This window comes from Kwoniella shandongensis, chromosome 2 (assembly GCF_008629635.2).
Source record: "Kwoniella shandongensis chromosome 2, complete sequence".
NCBI lineage: Eukaryota > Fungi > Basidiomycota > Tremellomycetes > Tremellales > Cryptococcaceae > Kwoniella > Kwoniella shandongensis.
In genome coordinates, this window is record NC_089288.1 from 1,258,602 (window position 1) to 1,276,137 (window position 17,536).

General features: G+C 50.2%; 6 protein-coding genes across 6 annotated transcripts; all 6 read right to left on the minus strand.

The window, feature by feature from the left end:
• Nucleotides 1-316: 316 nt before the first annotated feature.
• Nucleotides 317-1,311, minus strand: CI109_101136 (uncharacterized protein; the record flags this gene model as incomplete). Its single annotated transcript, XM_065966907.1, has 5 exons — nt 317-355; nt 422-584; nt 654-804; nt 1,021-1,089; nt 1,269-1,311. 5 exons carry the CDS (start codon nt 1,309-1,311, stop codon nt 317-319), a joined length of 465 nt encoding a protein of 154 aa, XP_065822979.1.
• Nucleotides 1,312-2,242: 931 nt separating this feature from the next.
• Nucleotides 2,243-5,713, minus strand: CI109_101137 (uncharacterized protein; the record flags this gene model as incomplete). The annotated part of the gene is made up of 7 exons (XM_065966908.1): nt 2,243-2,308; nt 2,376-2,868; nt 2,937-2,994; nt 3,058-4,058; nt 4,125-4,188; nt 4,252-4,668; nt 4,723-5,713. The coding sequence occupies 7 exons, from the start codon at nt 5,711-5,713 to the stop codon at nt 2,243-2,245; spliced, it is 3,090 nt and encodes a 1,029-aa protein (XP_065822980.1).
• A 1,052-nt stretch (nt 5,714-6,765) lies between these two features.
• CI109_101138 (uncharacterized protein) lies at nt 6,766-8,620 on the minus strand (the record flags this gene model as incomplete). The annotated part of the gene is made up of 2 exons (XM_032002790.1): nt 6,766-7,490; nt 7,627-8,620. 2 exons carry the CDS (start codon nt 8,618-8,620, stop codon nt 6,766-6,768), a joined length of 1,719 nt encoding a protein of 572 aa, XP_031863129.1.
• Nucleotides 8,621-9,361: 741 nt separating this feature from the next.
• CI109_101139 (uncharacterized protein) lies at nt 9,362-10,471 on the minus strand (the record flags this gene model as incomplete). The annotated part of the gene is made up of 5 exons (XM_065966909.1): nt 9,362-9,517; nt 9,617-9,786; nt 9,877-10,028; nt 10,146-10,371; nt 10,441-10,471. The coding sequence occupies 5 exons, from the start codon at nt 10,469-10,471 to the stop codon at nt 9,362-9,364; spliced, it is 735 nt and encodes a 244-aa protein (XP_065822981.1).
• Nucleotides 10,472-10,864: 393 nt separating this feature from the next.
• Nucleotides 10,865-12,479, minus strand: CI109_101140 (uncharacterized protein; the record flags this gene model as incomplete). The annotated part of the gene is made up of 5 exons (XM_032002791.2): nt 10,865-10,886; nt 10,952-11,592; nt 11,662-11,786; nt 11,847-11,953; nt 12,007-12,479. 5 exons carry the CDS (start codon nt 12,477-12,479, stop codon nt 10,865-10,867), a joined length of 1,368 nt encoding a protein of 455 aa, XP_031863130.2.
• A 1,678-nt stretch (nt 12,480-14,157) lies between these two features.
• Nucleotides 14,158-17,522, minus strand: CI109_101141 (uncharacterized protein; the record flags this gene model as incomplete). The annotated part of the gene is made up of 7 exons (XM_032002792.1): nt 14,158-14,848; nt 14,901-15,029; nt 15,089-15,531; nt 15,589-15,752; nt 15,805-15,895; nt 15,943-16,024; nt 16,078-17,522. 7 exons carry the CDS (start codon nt 17,520-17,522, stop codon nt 14,158-14,160), a joined length of 3,045 nt encoding a protein of 1,014 aa, XP_031863131.1.
• Nucleotides 17,523-17,536: the final 14 nt, after the last annotated feature.

Below are 17,536 nucleotides of genomic sequence, written 5' to 3' on the forward strand. Positions count from 1 at the left end.
GATCGGTTCCATACTGACTTGACATGCACACTGATGCACAATTGTCGTTAAAACGATTCATCTGCGTTCCTACTTGCTACTACTACTGAAATAGCCAACACTCTCAAAGTGTCCATATACGTCTCCTCGTAAAATAAAGTCAAAGGGTATTGAAAGAAACGACCGTCGTCCCTACAATAAAGCGGAGAACTATGGCTTCAGGTATATGCCTCTGGCAATGGATCATCGATACTCGATCGGGTTGGGTATATGAACATTCCGGGTGACAAATAGAAGGAAACAGAAAGAGACAAAGGAGAATCTCGCTACAACGGGTTTACTCGTCGCAGAAGGGAAGGTAGGTGTAAGCGAGAGCCTGTCAAACGTCACATCATCGTCAGCGGATTGCGTCTACGAGGCTTCACGAGCGAGAGATGCTCACGTTGTAAAGAGTCTCGTTGTATTGAGGGTAGGAGAAAGACTCGGTGTCAACACATAGGACCTCGCCGACGTAGATGTTGTCACAAGCAGCGTCGACCTGAGGGTTGTTGGACCAGAAAGTTTGGTTGGAGATACCGTACATTTCTTGAACCCAAGCGCAGGTGCTATAAGCGCAAACACAAACGAAAACGTCAGCCGACTGGTTTTAGTGATTGGTGAACGGAGACACTCACTCGTTGGGAACAACGGTATAGACCTTTGTACAGTCCTCGCCGGAGACACCGAGACAGACGTTTTGTCCGGGTGAAAGGTTGTCACAGTTCTCGTCGATAGTGGCGTCGTTCACGAGGGCCAATTGGTAGGTGGAAACACCATATTTTCGGGCTGCGTGGAGTGAGATGAATCGGATTCGGTTGAGATAGGAGAGGACAAGTGGCCAACAAGGGGAAGTGACAAGTGCATTTGTTCCATTGCACATGAGAAAGGACGAGGTAAAGGAGAAGGAAGAGTAAATACGAGGTCAGCATAGTTCTGAAACAACGCCAGGGCAACGCCAAGACGGCCTATCGCCCTTCATGAACAACAAGACCCATCACTCACAGATGGAATCGCAAGTGTCGCCCTGTTGAACAGTCGCATTACGTGTACATCCGTCAATAGCCATCACAGCTGTGTTTGGGTTATCGATTCATTCGTGATTGATTGATGAGTAGGAGGGTAGTGAGGGACGGAGGAAGATTCGTGCGTAGGAAGAAGAGATGGTTGACAAAGGAAGGGGGAATCACCAGGTCAGCGTATGAGTCTGGACAGGCTAGATTGTATTGTCGCGATGGAAGAAGGCGACTCACCAGAGAGAAGAGGAAGAGCAGCAAGAGCAAGAGCGGCGAACATTGTGATTTGAGAGTCTTTTATACTTAGCGAAAGGTAGGTGGTAGTGTTGTAGTATCGAGTTGATTCGTGTCGGATGATTTGTTTGGTCGTTGGTGGTGTTGGTGGTGTTGTCGAAACGAGTGTGGTTGTGAATGAGTGTGATGTGGTGTGGTGTCCTGTAAGTGAGAAAGTAAAATCAAGTATCAAAGTTGAAGTCGAAGTAAGTGAATGAATGAATGAAATGAGATGAATGAAAGAGAGGAAAGAGGAGGTGGAATGCTGTTGGTTGAACGGATGGGACGGAAATGAAAGGGGAGGATCCATGCAACATGCACAGTGCAGTGTGCCCCCCCGTCCTCTGCTCTTTGTTGTTTCGTCAACAATAATAATTTAATTCCCCTGAAAAGCAAGCACGGTCCTCCAGCTTTGATTTTGGTGATAAAATGACCAGATACGGTAATTCCCTAGACACATCCGATGGGATTCGTTGTAAACAAACAAAGGGAGTGGCGTTTCGTCGGTTGGTCGGTTGGGTCACATAACGGCCTTGGCTGGAGATGAGGGAACAAGTAGTGCATACGAGTAAGAGTACGGCTGTACTGCACCGCACCGTTCAGTATGCTTGGGTGCAGACTTGGCATGCAATTGCAAACGTCATATGTTTGTGTGTGCAGGGAAACAGAAAGGTGTTTGCATCACCAAGATGAAACGACGCGACAACACGGGGTATTGAGCGAACATTACTTGCGTCGATTGGGAGCTATTTTCTTACTGGAGTACCTGTACAGGATATGTTGCGGTTGACGACAAGAAAACACACAAAAGTGCTGTAATGAGCAAATGATACCTCGACTCAAGCAAGTATGAACACATGATCTGTACAGAAAGAGGAACCCGATTTGGATGCATAAAGAAGCAATACTAAACTATTGACAGGTATCCAACAGACATATCAAACCGCAATAGCACTGAACCCACTGAAACTTCTGGAGCTATTCAACGACGTATCCTCCGTTACCTACAAGATCACTCGTCATGGTCAGCTTGACTTCCACTCTTGTTTGGGTACCTGCAGAGCCACTTACAATCTCCACATCATCGTCTTCCTCATCTTCTTCTTCACCTACGCTCCACTCCCTCATCTCTTCCAGTGTTCTTTCAACCCTTTCAGCCGTCAAGATCATCTCCCCTCCCGCTCCGGCCGATCTGGTTCTCGTCATTCCTATGCTCGTACCTGTTCCAGATGCTACCCAAGCAGGATCGATAACATGGGCGAAATGACATGCGTCGCCGAGGGTACATCGTCCCAGCTGATAATGACGACACGGCTTCGTCCTCCATGGTCTAGGTCTCTCGACCAGCGGCACACTCTCAGGGACGACCCGAGTATGGAGGAACGAGCATGAGTCGCCGTTGATACATCCAGTTGCGGAGTTGAAGAATTTGCATGGGAGAGTCTTGTGTTTCGGATGAGGTCGAGATTGCGGAGAGAGCGAGAGGTTATCGGGTCGAGGCGAATCGCTATCTGAGCTAGCAATGGAGGATTCATGCGGTGAAAGTGGAGGAACGATGTGCATGCTGAGTCGAGACAGAGAGGCGGCTGATCAGCTTCACTTGCTTATCAGATTGTAGGTCGGCTGACTCACTAAGTGCATTGGTCACCATGAGGACAATACCCCTCTGCGAAGAATTTGCACGGGCGTGCTACGACCACAAGTTACCAACATCAGCACATGCTTCTCGGTCGCTGACCACTTAGCCACTCACTCCTGAAATAACTCTTCGGCTTCCTCCTCTTCGCATCGACATATTTCGACTTGACCTCGGCGGCTCTCAGGGCATTCTTCATCGCAGCATCTTGGACAGCCCATCCTGCAGGTGTCCACATCACTCCCAGTCCACCTGGGATACTGGGGATCATCGAATCCTGCATGCCTGCGCCTATCGCTACTGGCGACATTGGCATACCCCAGGGATATGTCGGAGGGGCGATAAACGGCTGAACACCTCCCGGATGCTCCATCGAGGGGTAAGGCGGGGACGAAGGGAGAGGTGGACCTGCTTCAAAAGCGATTGTCGTCGTGGATGACGACAAGTTTGATTTTGGTTTCGCTGTCGCTGTTGTTATTCGTCCTCTCGCTTCCTCTTCCATCTCCTGGATCTTGCGTCTCTGGACGGCCGGGTCAAATGGCGTCGCAGGATCAGACTCGGTACCGAACATCGATACAGCCGATGCGGGTGGTACCAAGTGTGTTGCCGAGGTGGGCGTCTTGAGCGTCAACTCTTGTCCATTTCCTCCATTGTGAGATTCGAGCTTGGCAACTTTCCTAAGACTGGCGACTTTTCTCAACGCCCCAGGAGGACCTTTGGACCAAGCGTTGACTTTTGGCGGAGCAGTAGTGGTAGGCGTCATTGGGAACGCTTGCGGATGTTTCGTCTCAGGAGGAGGTGTGGATGGTTCACGTGGAGACTTTGGACTCTGGAGAGGAGGAGCAGGTAGAAGTTCGCCCTTGTAACCCACCTCGATCGGAGCCTGGAGGAAGGGCGGGGCGAAGGCGGACAAGCTCTGATGGTTTCTCCCCAGTACGGACGAGTCGACCTTGACAGACGGCACGAGTATGTTATTGGGCAGTGCCCGCGTCCAGGCTGACAGAGAGCTGCTCAACGAGCTGGTTTTGCGGTGCGTTGGACAGGTCGGCTGAACATCGGAAGTGCGATGAAGGGTGTCGTTCTCATTCGCCTTGATCGTCTCCGATGGCTTCTCGTCACTGCTCAGTATGTCAAATTAGTTTACTAGGGTGTAGCGTATCAAGCATGATCGTAGTCGCACTCACTGGATGAAAGAGCAGTAATCGCCATACGGACAGTGACCTTCCGCGTAATCCTTACAGGGGACGGCTGAAGAGAGTAGCGATATGAGTGACTCAGTCGCAAGTAAGGACTGTTTATGCCACGACTCACTCTTGTACTTTTCTCTCCCCTTCCCTCCAGCCCCCTTACCTCCTCCGGACATCAGGAAAACTGTGCCTACCACTTCCTTCCCATATGCATCTTCAACAACCTCTCTCTCGCCAAGTTCGACGTCACCTTCTCCGATCCGAAGGGAGGCTTTTGGTGCTGATGCTGTTGCTGACGTGAATTGCATTTGCGCTTGGGCGAACGTACCGCTCGTAGGATCGGGTGATGTACCTTCTCCATCGACATAGAGTTGATTCGCAGTTGTGGGTGAAAGCATCTGGTATGCCGACAAAGATGGTTTGGCAGAACCCGAAGTCGAGTCGAGAGAGGGAGAAGTGATAGCGTCGAGAGCATGAACGAATCGACATGGTCGTGAGGTACAGGTCAGTCCTGGTGTGTGGTAGAACTTGCACAATATGACTAGGTAGCAATATCAGCACTGTTACTGCGATAGATAAAGTGGGAACGACTTACTCTCTCTCTTCTTCGTTCCATCACTCTTAGCGCTATTTGGCTCATCGATAATTTTCGCACTCCCTAATGCCGACGTTGCGCTATCCAAACCCTTGAGTACTTGAGCGATTGGAGACTTGAGTCCCGCACTACCCAAACCTGGAGTGACGGGGACTACCACACCTCCACCGGTACTACCCTCCTTCACAACCGCCACTGTCAACCCTCGTTGCTTCGCCACCACGCTGGCTGTTGCCGCGGTTGGCGCAGTGACCGATGCATTGCTAGTCGTGGTCTTACCGCTCTTCAAGCCTGGAGTGATCCATCCCGATGTGGTCGAAGATGGGATCAAACCAGCTGACCAAATTGAGCCGAAACTCCCTCCACCTCCTTGGGTGTGAGACTTGGTCAATGACGGCGGGGCGATGGACAAACCTCTCGCAGCGGCGGTGGTGGCGAATCGAGATGGTGAGCCATTACTGGTCGTGTTTGATGGAAGTGGGCCGAATCCTTGATAAGAAAGTGGTCGACGATGAAGGTTTGTTCGAGGGGGTGTTTGGGTTTGGGTAGCAGACGGAGGTGGGGGAGGGGTGGCGATGAGCTGTTCTACTTGATCGTCATCATTCTCGTCGACAGCTTGTCGTTGTGGGATTTTATACAGAGGGGATTTTAATCCGCCTTCGATTTGGGCATTTGACGACGCAATATGAATAGGAGCACTGCCAATCGCGTTCACCTGAACAGCGTTTGAAGCATGATCGAAGCTGACTCGTCGGTCTTTCTTCTCGTTATGGGCAACGACGGGATCATCGATCGAAGAGATGCTCAATCGTTTTCCTTCCATAATGGTGGGTGCTGGTGGAGCCGGTTTAGGATCGACAGAATGGGATCTGGACCGATGGGCTGAGAAAGATGGAGGTGTGGGAAGGGTAATTCGGACGTTGGGGTTCGAGGCTGGTGAGGAAGGAGAGGGAGAAGGAGTGTGTGGCGGCGGTGGAGCTTGGGATGACATGTCGATGCTGCGAGCGAGGATCATACGATATCAGAATCGAGCGAAAAGCAATTGCAGCATGGAACAACGATCGTCGATTGCTACTTACGTTTTCAATGCAGAACTGTAGTAGTCGGTCAGACGATGGGTGGGACGACGCACAAGTGTTGACTATATATGAATATATATCACGCAAGGACAGTCGGAGAAGCGCTTCGCTGTGTGTGTGAAAACTCGACTTGCAGGATGTGTATGTATATAAGAAGCAAGTGGAATGAGGGTGTGGAGCTACGAGGCAACGAAAAGAGTGGTCCAGACCAAGCTCCAACGAATCAGCGGGTAGAGCACTAAATACAAGCAGGTCTTTCAATCAATGCGAGTAGAGGGAGATGATCAACGTCTGGGAAATGATATAAGTACGAATGAACAAGTAAGTATGATTAATTGTAGATCAGTCATATACTCATCATCTGTAGTATTCAGTACTCATGTGCATTTCATCACCACGACAAAGAAGCATCTTTCAGGCACCCATCACCTCCTACACACACCAGAAACAAGGGAGCTGGGTGCAAGCAGGACAGAGGGCGTAACTAAAGATCAACCTCGACCTCGACCACGACCCACAAAAAACGTGGAAATGCAAAACATCCTTTTGTTCTTTGAGGGCACAATCCCGATCCATACGTGTGCGAAGTGAGAATGAGATTCAGACAATAGCGGAAAGTCTGCAAAAGGGTCATGTTGGAAACGATAGGATAGAGAACAATAAGAATTCTCTGTTGTTCGTCCGTTGTTGTTGGGTTCCTGTCGCAGATTCCCACGTGGCGTTTCCCTACAGGTGGCTTCCATCGCACCCAACATGCATGACCTCTCATATGCACGATAGACGAGTACCTTGTACATATATACCCTACATGATAGCATGCCTGTCTTTCATAATCTTGCTCTAGATGTATTGGTATGAGATGTTGTGACCCCCTGAACTGCTACACATATGCTAGAATGACTACCAATGACGGAGATTGGTTGCAATGATCTCTCTATACTCAAACACTATCACTTTGAACCGCTTAATCCCTCATTGGGGTTGTCATCCTCCCTCCTATGACTTCGTCTGCTCTTGGCCAATCTCTCAATCCGCTGGGCACAGCATGCGCATGTGATTCGCCCACACCACCATTCCCATTCCCATTCCCATTCCCAACCCAGCTGTCCTTCTCCTGCTTCGATCTTGGCATCGCACCAGTGTTCACCGCGATAGGATGAACTGATGTAGCAGCTGTCGGAGGTGGATATGTCTGAGAGTGGTGAGGTTGCTTCGTCGAAATAGGTATTGAAGCACTGGCTGATGCTGGTGCTGAATCGTTTCGAGATGGAGGGGCACTATTTGGCGCTGATGGATGATCAGGTGCAACAGCCGGTTGTGATTCCGATTCGTTTTCCCCATCCACCTGCATTGACGTTTCTTCCCCCTCCTTACTCTGCTCAGCCGAGGCAAAATGAGTATCCTGCACGTGCACGTTGGGTCCAGCAGTACTCGGAGTTGACTTCGCGTGTTCCTCTCCATGTTGGCTTCGTCCATCCTTCTCCCGTCGATAACCCTCCATCGAATCAACAAGCTCTCGCTCTTCTTCCTCAGCATACGCTAATAGTCTGTCGCCGTATTTTTGCATTTCCTCGATAGAGATGCGCAGTCTGAAATCGTTAAGAAGCAAGAACTGCAATTCGAGCGAGTTGAGCTCAGTAGGTGGGAGACCGCCAACTTTGGCATATCTCGAGTTGGTGTAGAAGACGTCTGCGGAGAGCAAGCAGAGACCAGATCAGCATTGATTGTTTCCAAGGTGATGTAGGACTTGTTCAAAGACAAGAGCAAGAGGTTGGAATGATGTGAGACAAAAGCAAGGGATAAAAATGTGTGAACACCAGCTCACCTGAGAAGAACTTGCTCGCCACTGTCACACCGGCGATCACCAATCTATGCACATTATAACTGTCTATTGCGAACCCTTTGCCTTTTCCCAATCCCACTCCCAACCCAGCACCTTCCCCACCTACACCTAACGGAGTACCCAATCTGGTCATCCTGTCAAAGTAAACCAGTAGACCCAAGAAGACTTCGTTGGTCGTAGGACAGTATTTGAGTATACGAAGTAGATACGCTTCGATGGATATGCTAGGGACGTGACGGGCGTGGAAAGCGAGTAAGGAAGAAGGATGGGAGAGTGATGCTTTTGATGCTGAGAACAGAGGGTAATCCGCTAATGAAGGTGGTGAGATCAGTTCGGAGTTTGACCGAGAATGCGTTGCTGATCCTGGTCGTTGTCTTTGTTCCGAACTTTCAGCAGTATGATGATGTTGATGGAACAGTTCAGTAGTGGGTGATGAAGAACTCGCCGCGTTTGATGAGACACCAGATGTCCTTGAATGAGGTCGAGAACGTATACCTCCTCCTCCTCCTTCCCCTGCATCTGATCCTCCTCCTCCTGTGCGATCACCTGAAGGTTGATCAGAGTCTTCTTCGGTATCTGATTCGGGTCTAAGTTGATCGTTGGAAGTAGCGATTTGTTGAAGCAAGTTCGCCAGGAGACGCAATAATTGTTGAGTAGGATACGTTGCTATATCGAGATGTGGAAGAGGAGACGAAGTCGATTTATGTCGTCTTCTTCGCTCATCATCAACATCGTCATCGTCGTTCCCGTCCTCGTCGCATATCGCATCCGCGGCGGAGACACTAGCTTCGGTCCTTTCGCAGTCGCCACTGCCTACTTGTGAGTGTCTCCGACTCCGACTAGGTCCCGCCTCAACTTCTCCTGTCCCAGATGATGCACTAGCGTCCGTGTCCATAGCTCGAGTGGTAGTGTTGCTTGCAGTAGGGTATGCATGCCGTTCCAGAGACTGAGCTCGTGGCTCAGTGACACCCGTCATGCGTGTACGTGAATTGTGGTAGGGTTGATGTTGTTGACCAAAAGCGAGGGGAAAGGAGGTGAAGCTTGTGGTTTCCTTTGAGGGGTGATTTTCAGAAAGAGAAGATCCGAGAGGTGTCTGTGCGAGAGTGTTGAGATGCGTAAGGGACTCAGGCGACGTCACAATGCTAAACGCAGTGTTGGTGACCGTTGATGAAGTCGTCGCAAAGAGGTTGAGCTAGGTAGTAGTCTACGCTGAGTTCAAGCAGGGAATGAAGGAAGGGATCAGGGAGCGATGAAGCAGGGATTGATCGTCACAAGATCAACCACTCGGCAGGTGATGAGAGCGGGGGGGTGGTTCTGACCGATATAGCTGGGTCTCGCCAGGATGTATAGTGGGTGTCTATAGCTTTTATCGAGTATGTGTATGTCCGCTAGATGAAATGTGTTGATGTCACCGTGAAGGGAGTTGGTAAGTTACTGCTGGACTAGTGAGATGGGATATCGATGCTGTAATAAACGTGCTTTGTGCTTTGGATTATTGTCCCGATTTCAGGTCTAAGGGTCATCCCATCATCCATCTCATTCTGTGGCACATGCTCAGGGGTGGGTAAGTAAGTGATGCTACCAATGGCATGCATCGCTATTTCATCATCATCATCATCATCAACAACAACAACAACAATTCATGCATGGAGACATGTACTTGTATGAAACTGCTATCGGTGCGAGATCTATATGGTGCGATATCACCGCTGTAATCTCATCTCCTCACACGCCATACCACAAACGTATTGCCCTTTGGCATTTCCTCCCTTCTTTCTTCTACAAACCCCCATTTCTCCGCGTAACGTGTTATACTCTCAATACTCCTCAAGCCAAGATCTGGATGATGAGCCTTTATGTATTCATTATCGAACTGCATCAATACATATCAGCATTTACGAAAGCGCTTCTTTCTACAGCGCTGCCCTGCCCGACAATCAGGGGACGATGGGGTACCGTCTCTGTAGCTCACTTTCTCATCCGCATCAGATTTGTAATTCCCTTGATCATCCAACCAAGGTCCATAAGCTGCAACCCATCCCTTGGAACTATCTAACAGTCCCTCAGAGGAATGACGCAGTGGCGAGAAGTGCCGAAAGACGTTTTCGGGCAGACCAGCAGGACAACAATGAACGAGGTTGACTAAGCGCAGAACGGATATCAGTCAATCTACACGGTAATTACTCCAACCCCATCTGGTTTGGCGGGGGACGTCCGCTCGCTCACACTCACTCATGATGATACCTTCGAATCGGACGACTGGATCTACTGACTTCACATCCTTCGAGAGTCGCTCCCAATCATCTTCGAGGGATATGTCCAATTTTCTTGGCTGGTGCAAATTCGGTTTGACCTCCCTTTTCTCCAATCGTTCTTTGACTCCTCTACTCATAGCTCACATCAGCACAACAATCCCACACACCAGCTGATATTCATGACTGTATGACATGACGATGTAGCGGTGAATCTTGTGGTTTTTCCAAAAAAGACGTCAAACTCACTTCAATTCCCACTCATCCCTTACACATCCCCACCACTCTACATCTTGCCATCTCCCTGCGAAAGCGGATATATGATCATATGGATATGACCCAAGCTCAAGTACGTTTCGAGCAGAATCTTCAACCAATTGAGGCGGTGTAGAAGCTGACGAGGACGATGATGAGGATGAAGCTAACAGCGGTTCGAGGGCTTCAATTATAGGAGCAAGATTACGAGCTGCTGAGCCTGAGATCTGAGGATAAGCAGACGCTGTTCATGGTCGCAAGCGCGACAAGACAAGACAAGTGTACACACCTTCTTGTGATATCACAGATGGATATGACATATTTATATCTTCATGCTGTAATTGCGAATACAACGAGAAACGGACTGTACGTTTTGTTTGGTGGTGGTCACGCGAGGTGGAGGTACAGTGCGCAAGGGGTGGTGATCAAACTCATTCATATGCAAAACACCACATATAAACAGCCAGTTCATACCATGTTCGTGACTCGTATCATGTTTTCTGCCCATACATACTGAGCTATACTCGTACAAAACATCTAAACCATCCGAAACCTGGTTACAGCCTCGTATAATGACCTCTCCGGTTCCACCTTTCCACCGAGCTATGCTTTGCTCTACCGCTCGCTTTTGTTTAGATAAATAGAATTATAAAATGACGTTGATTTGTTTTTGTGCTTCCTTCCCCTTCCTTCGATCACGATCTACGCAGACTTTACTGACGAAGAGAGTTGTAGCTACAGGACAAGATAAATTAGCATTGGTCATGCTCGCGCATTCGGTCCAATCCAAGTACACTTACTTTGGCGGGATCTCTTCAGCTAGTCGCTCCTCTTCGTCGGGCAACGAACCCATGTCGGTATGTTGATACACCGATGTTCGTCCACCTTCACTAACCGCGCTCTCTCTTCGTCCAGAATCTGACAAGTTTGGACTGGCAACTCCATCGTCACTGGCTCGTTGACCTGAACCACTCGCTTGACCATATCCTCCACTACCACGGTTTGCTCTCTCAGAAGCCGCTTCGCGTTGTTTGGCGACAGCTGCAGGAGATGCGTTCTGAGTAGGTGAAGTGTATGGGCTGTTCCCATCATAACCGCCGTTGTGATGGTTGCCATATTCGTGACCGGCGACGGCAGCACCCAGAGCAGCACCGCCAAGACCAGCTGCTACGCCATAACCACCCTCGGGACCACTTGGGTAAGGATCGTAGGCGTTTCCAGAGGCCATGTAATCTCTTGCGTCTGGCATGCGCATAGGAGGAGCATGCGAATAAGGGTCGTACGGGTCGGAAGCGGGTTGAGCAGTCGATTCGTAAGGGAAAGGATCGACACGCGGCGAAGCAGCGGATGCAGCAGCAACACCACCAACGGCAGGAACTGAGGGGGAGATGAGATCAAGTGGATCGTTGACCGAATGTCGAGCGGCTCGAGTAGGGTCAAACTGAGAGACGGCATGAACATCAGAATGGAATCCAAACTTCCACGATGGCTTGGGTTGCTTTGAACTCACTGTCTTTTCGTCAAACGCTTGATCGTTGTTCCTTCTCTTTCGGAAGCAGAAGAACCACAACAGGGTCGCGAGAATAGCCAACCCCGCAAGACCTCCCACAACACCACCAACGATCGCGCCAGTGTCTAAGCCAGTGGACGGACTGTCAGCGACTTCACCTTTTGGGCGAACTTTTAAAGGCTCACTGCTTCCACCTTTCTTCCCTGCCGCTGCTGAACTAGTCGAACCTCCTGTTCGGATGGCGGTTGACGTCACTCGAGTCGATCCGTTGCTATCCGTTACTGTGACGACACTATTGCGGAGGATGAGCATGCGTATACGACGGATGCATATGAAGATACTTACACGGTAGCTGGTCCTGCATCTGATGCAGCTTGGGTACCTGATGTAGTGCCGCTAACGATCACAGGCGCAGTACCACTAGATGTTACTAAAGCGGAGGGGGCAGTTGATCCGGGAACAGTCGCAGATGCAGAATTTGCACCCGAGGGTGATGGGGTTTGACTAGCGGATGGCGGAGCAGACGATGCTGATGATGGCGCTGTGCTAGAAGCAGTACTTGATGGTACCGTTGAAGGTTCAGTTGAGGATGGTGTGGAAGAAGGGGGTACACTTGACGGTGTGGAGGATGGAGGGACCGATGATGTCGTGCTAGACGGTACTGTCGAAGGGGTTGTAGACGGAGGGACGGAAGATGGAGGCACAACCGACGAGGGAGGTGCTACCGAAGAGGGTACCACCGCAGAAGATGTGCCGGCAGAAGGTAGGACTGTTGTTGAGGGACGAACAGGTGCGGAGGGAGAGATGACCGATGACATGATGGTCAGCGTTTGTCCTAGTGATCAAGTGGTACAATATAGAGTGATGGAATAAGACTATGCAAGACCCGTCGTTGTAGATCAAACTGGAAGCAATTGACGATCGAAGCAAAGATGATGATGAAACGTATACAGAGTGAGATGGTGTTTACACAACAACTGATCAAGCCTTAGGCCAAGAAACAGCTTTTTTTCTTTTCTTGGAAAGTCAAGGTGTTCAGATGTTTCGGAGTTGCTTTTCCCTCACCATTCCCTACTACAACAACAAACCTGCTTGTTGCTTTGCGTGTCCTACGCTCTCCTCGCTTGTGAGACAGGTCTGAACAATCACCTTTGTCCTTTTCCCCACAATGCGCAGTGACATGAATGACGCTAAATGGTCTTTTCAAGGACAAAGAACGAAGGACCCCTTTCCCAAACCCCTGACCCACGGATGCACCCTCGAAAGCAGATTAGTACTCACCTTGTGACATCTTTCAAGGAGGAGGTGACCGGTATATGATATGCTTCGAGGTGACTTTGACTTGGCGATTCCCAAACAGAACAGTTGGATCTCTGAAGTTGTGTGATGTGATGGTTTGGTTGATTGATTGTGAAAGGAGAAAGGGAGGAAAGGGAGTATGATCAAGAGAGATGGATGATGAGAATGTTTATTTTATTTTACTTTTACTTTTGTGGCGGAGATGTCCCCTCAACCCCACTTTTCTTTCACCTTGGCACTGGGAAAATAACAGAGAGCCGAACAGTAAACCCGCGTGTTTGGGATGGGATGGATGGATTAGATACCGTACTCACTCGTACATACGGTTTAGTACGAAGTACTTCCTTGTGCGTATCTAGTACGAGGAGCACAACTTGATAGTATGCGGCGATCCGCGTATCGTAATGGTACTGATTGTACGATGCGATGCGATGCAATAATTCTGCGGTTCTGCATGACAAATGAGCCCTCTATTACGACAACAAGGTCTGTTCGGACTTGTAATCAGATCCTGGCCGTAAGGGTAGGTAGACAAGCAAACTCCGTACTCGTGGCTGTGTAATCTTACTATCTCCGGTTCCCATGTCTGTTAAGCTGTGTATCAACCAACAATCATGAGTGTCGATACAGCCAACCAATCAACCTTTCCAGTACCCGTTCATTCTCCAAATTGCACTTGTATGATTCCCGAAACAGGGTCCGTCCACTGACTTAATTGTCACTGAACCCACATGTATTGTCAACGTGATATGAAAAGCGATGCATATATAGGTTGCCCTTAACTCACCGTCGTCACGTCGGATCGTACGATTTGACAAATTGACGGAGAAGATGATCATTTAAAGTTGGTTATTCGATCTGTCGTCATGCACCCCACACATCTCGCCTCATCCTTTGTGCGTCATGCACACATCGTACATGCAGAATGATCTGTCGTCACTCTAATTTTGTCCTTTCAGCGCATGCGCCCTCCATTTCACGTGGGTGAATGTGACAAAGTTGCATTGGCCAAATAGGCAGAACCGTCAAAACGTGATATAAATGCTGGATCTATACTATACGGATAGATATGCTAAGTGACATTATTGATAGTAATGATGATATACGTTATCGATGATTTAGGTGTCCCCTCTCTTTCTCATCCTCACAGTACGTGCTCCGACACTCTTCGTATGCTTGAATTGCAGAGCGCTTCGCTTAGTAAGGCAATCCTCCTCCACCATCTTCCGCTTTCCGTCGCTTATCATCCCTCCATCTATCACCTTCTGGAGGTCCGCGCTTCATCCCCATATTTGGTCCTCCTCGCATCGCACCGGGTCCCGCAGGCGGGCGAGCCCCAAACCCACCATTACCTGCCAACTTGAACGGTGCAGGAGGTACAATTGATGGTGGTGCACCAGCAAGCTTGAACGGCGGTGCAGGCAAACCGGGTGGAGGTCGCGTGCCCATGCCCATGCCTCCACCATTTTGCTGCTGATAAGGCGCCGGGGGACGTGCTTGATAAGGATTGTGATGCGGTTGCTGAGCCATAGGTGGACGACCGTATCCCCCTCCTCCTCCATTATACGGAGCTTGACCTTGTCCAGGTTGCATTCCATAGCCGCCTCCCCCGTACGGGTTACCATTCGGCATGGCCTGCTGTCCGTAGCCTTGCATGGGCGGTGCAAAGGTATTGTTAAACGCGGCTTGTGCTTGAGGGTGAATCTGCTGGTGAGGCAGTCCCAGAGGACGTCTGGCCGAATTGTTGAAAGGTTGACCTTGTCCCTGGACAGGGTAAGCTTGCTGTGGTGGTCGATATGGCTGCTGTTGCTGTTGCTGCTGTACCGGGGCAGGCTCGTTCTTCTGTCTAGTGGTCATCTCGTGAGAGGATTCAACATTGATGATTGTCCTGATCGGTCCATTAGTATACTGGAACATAGTCCCCTGAGATTACAACTCACTTGCTGAGCTCTGCAGGCTTAGGGGCGATCCAGAACCAAGGGTGATCCAACGCCTCGTGCGCTGTCAATCTCTTCTTCGGATCAAGTCGCAACAGCTTGACTAGCAAGTCCGCACCTCCTCTGTCCATACTGCAGAACAAGTCACGCGAATTAGCTAATGCTCTCAGGAATCGGAAGCTGTCACTCACTGCCACTTGTGGGCATACTCCAGGATCGGCATGTCCTGCGATGTCTTGTTCCAAGGATGGCCAGGCGATTCCGGGAAGCCAGGCAGTTTGTCCCAACCGGGAAAAGTATCTTCGTTGAGCGGTCCGCACTTGGAAAAGATCTGAAACAACTGATCTCTATCGCTTTCTCCAGCCAAAATCGGTTGATGGAGGTACATTTCTCCCAGAACACAGCCCAAACTCCACATGTCCACAGCTGGACCATAGTGGGTATCGCCGAGAAGAAGTTCGGGAGCACGATACCATCTCGTCACTACCATGTTGGTATATTCGTTGGCCATATGAGCGGGCATTGCGGAGTCGTGTGTCCATGTTCGAGCGAGACCAAAGTCGGCAATCTTGATCTGACCATGTTTGTCTACAAGGATATTGGCAGTCTTGATATCTCGATGAATAAAGTTGTTCTATGGATCATGCGTTAGTCATCCGATCTGGTTGCCAAAATACACGCGGACACTCACGGCGTGGATATAAGCCATCCCTTCCAGGATCTGTTTCATGAACAGCTTCGCCATCGAGTGAGATAGCTTGAAATCCTTGTTACTGAGCAATCCACACAGGTCGTGATCCATGTAGGGGAAAACCATGAAGACCTCTCCTCGATTACTGCGATCACCCGGAACCTCTGCAAGCAAGTCAGCGAGAAAATCATCCGTGCACAATCAAGATTAACTCACTCCGCTCTACTACCATGTTAAGGATTGGCACAACATTGACATGACTCAGGCTTTTCAAGATTTTGATCTCTCGCACAGTCGTAACGGACACCTGTACATGGTCAGGTCATGAAACGAATCAACATGGATAGCACTCACTCCGTCTCGGGGATTATGCGTAATGAGCTTCTTCAGTGCAATAGCCCTTTTGGAAGCGATCTCGATACCTTTCGTAACCACACTACAGAGGATTGTTAGCAATCTACCATTTGGTACATTGGACCAGTGACTTACCCGAACGTTCCCTCACCCAACTTGGCTCCAAGATCATACGCCGCCAGGGTCGCAGTGCCCTCGAATGTCTTTTGCAACTTTGTCAACTCTTCCTCTGCGGTCAACTGCCTAAATCGCTTTGTGACTGGCTGATAAGGATTGAGGTTCTCGGACTTGCCCACCGGTGTAGCTACACGGGTTGGCGGGTCAAGAAGATTCCGATTTGGCGCTCGAGGTACTGATCCTGGTGGGGCGTCAGGTCGATTGGCCGGGGTCTCGTCCAATTTGGCTAACGACTTTGTTTCCGACAAAGCACGGTGGACCGGCTTGACAGGGGAAGGGACAGGAGGTGTAGGGATCTCCTCCAGGCCGGTGTTGGCGCCTGACATCGGCGGTGGGGGAGGGGTGTCTGGCGGTGGAGCAGGTGGCGTGGGAGGCGGTGGTGGTATGTCATCGGTGGGTGGAGGTGGTGGAACGTCGGGTGTAGGTGGATCGCCTGAATCTCTTGTAGGCCGCCGCGTAGGTCGATTGAGAATTTTGATAGGTGCAGATCTCCCACCTCCATTCTCCACAGGCGATGAAGGCGGCAGAAATGGCGGTGTAAGGGGTTCTGCTTCCGCTTGGCTGTTCAACGTTCTGCCTCCTGAATCGACTTGCGGATATTCTCCTTCCTCTCTTTCTATCACACTTTTCCTCCTCGGTGGCGGAACCGGTTCGTCATGTCGGGAGTGTCGACGATCTCGAGAGGGAGGAGGAGATGAGACGTCACCGGGTCGATATTTGTCTCCGTCACCTATGTTGCCGCCCAACAATCTGTCTCGGTTCTGATGATAAGCTCCCCACGACGAAGCGTACTCTGGATTTCTCCTGTCTCGTTCTCTCCGGTCAACGCGATAGTCGCTGCTATACCGATCATCCCGATCATGAGTCCTATAGCTATCATTCCTGTTTCCTCTATCCCAATCGTCATATCTCCGCGAATGAGGTGGCGTGTTTACCTCCTGTCTTCGAGGAGGCGGTGGGGGTCGTAAGGGGGAGCGCCTTCCGTCATAGTAATCCGGTGAACGAGTAGAACGACTGGGTGGATCATATTCGTCGTACCGTATCCTGCTCCTCCTCTCTTCCCCTGCCGACCGATCCCTCTCCGGTTCTCGAATCTTTTCCCTTTCTCTCGGAGACCGAGGTCGGGAAGGCAAAGCGACGGTGGCCGTGATAGAAGAGTGATTGAAGACTGCCTTTTCGGGTGATCGTTTTACCGGTGACCGCGAATCCCGAGGTCGCGAAGATGATGAGGGAGCTGAAGGTTGAGACGAGTGGGTCCGAGAAGGTCCAGGTTGATCTAGCGGATTTCTCCAAACAGGTTTGGAAGTTACCGAAGGTCGAGCTGATGAAGGCCCATTCTCCTCGACGAGCTCGCCATCCTCTGGCTCCGATGCCCGATAGCGGGATGAGGAGGAAGGAGCCATAGTCTGCGATTGAC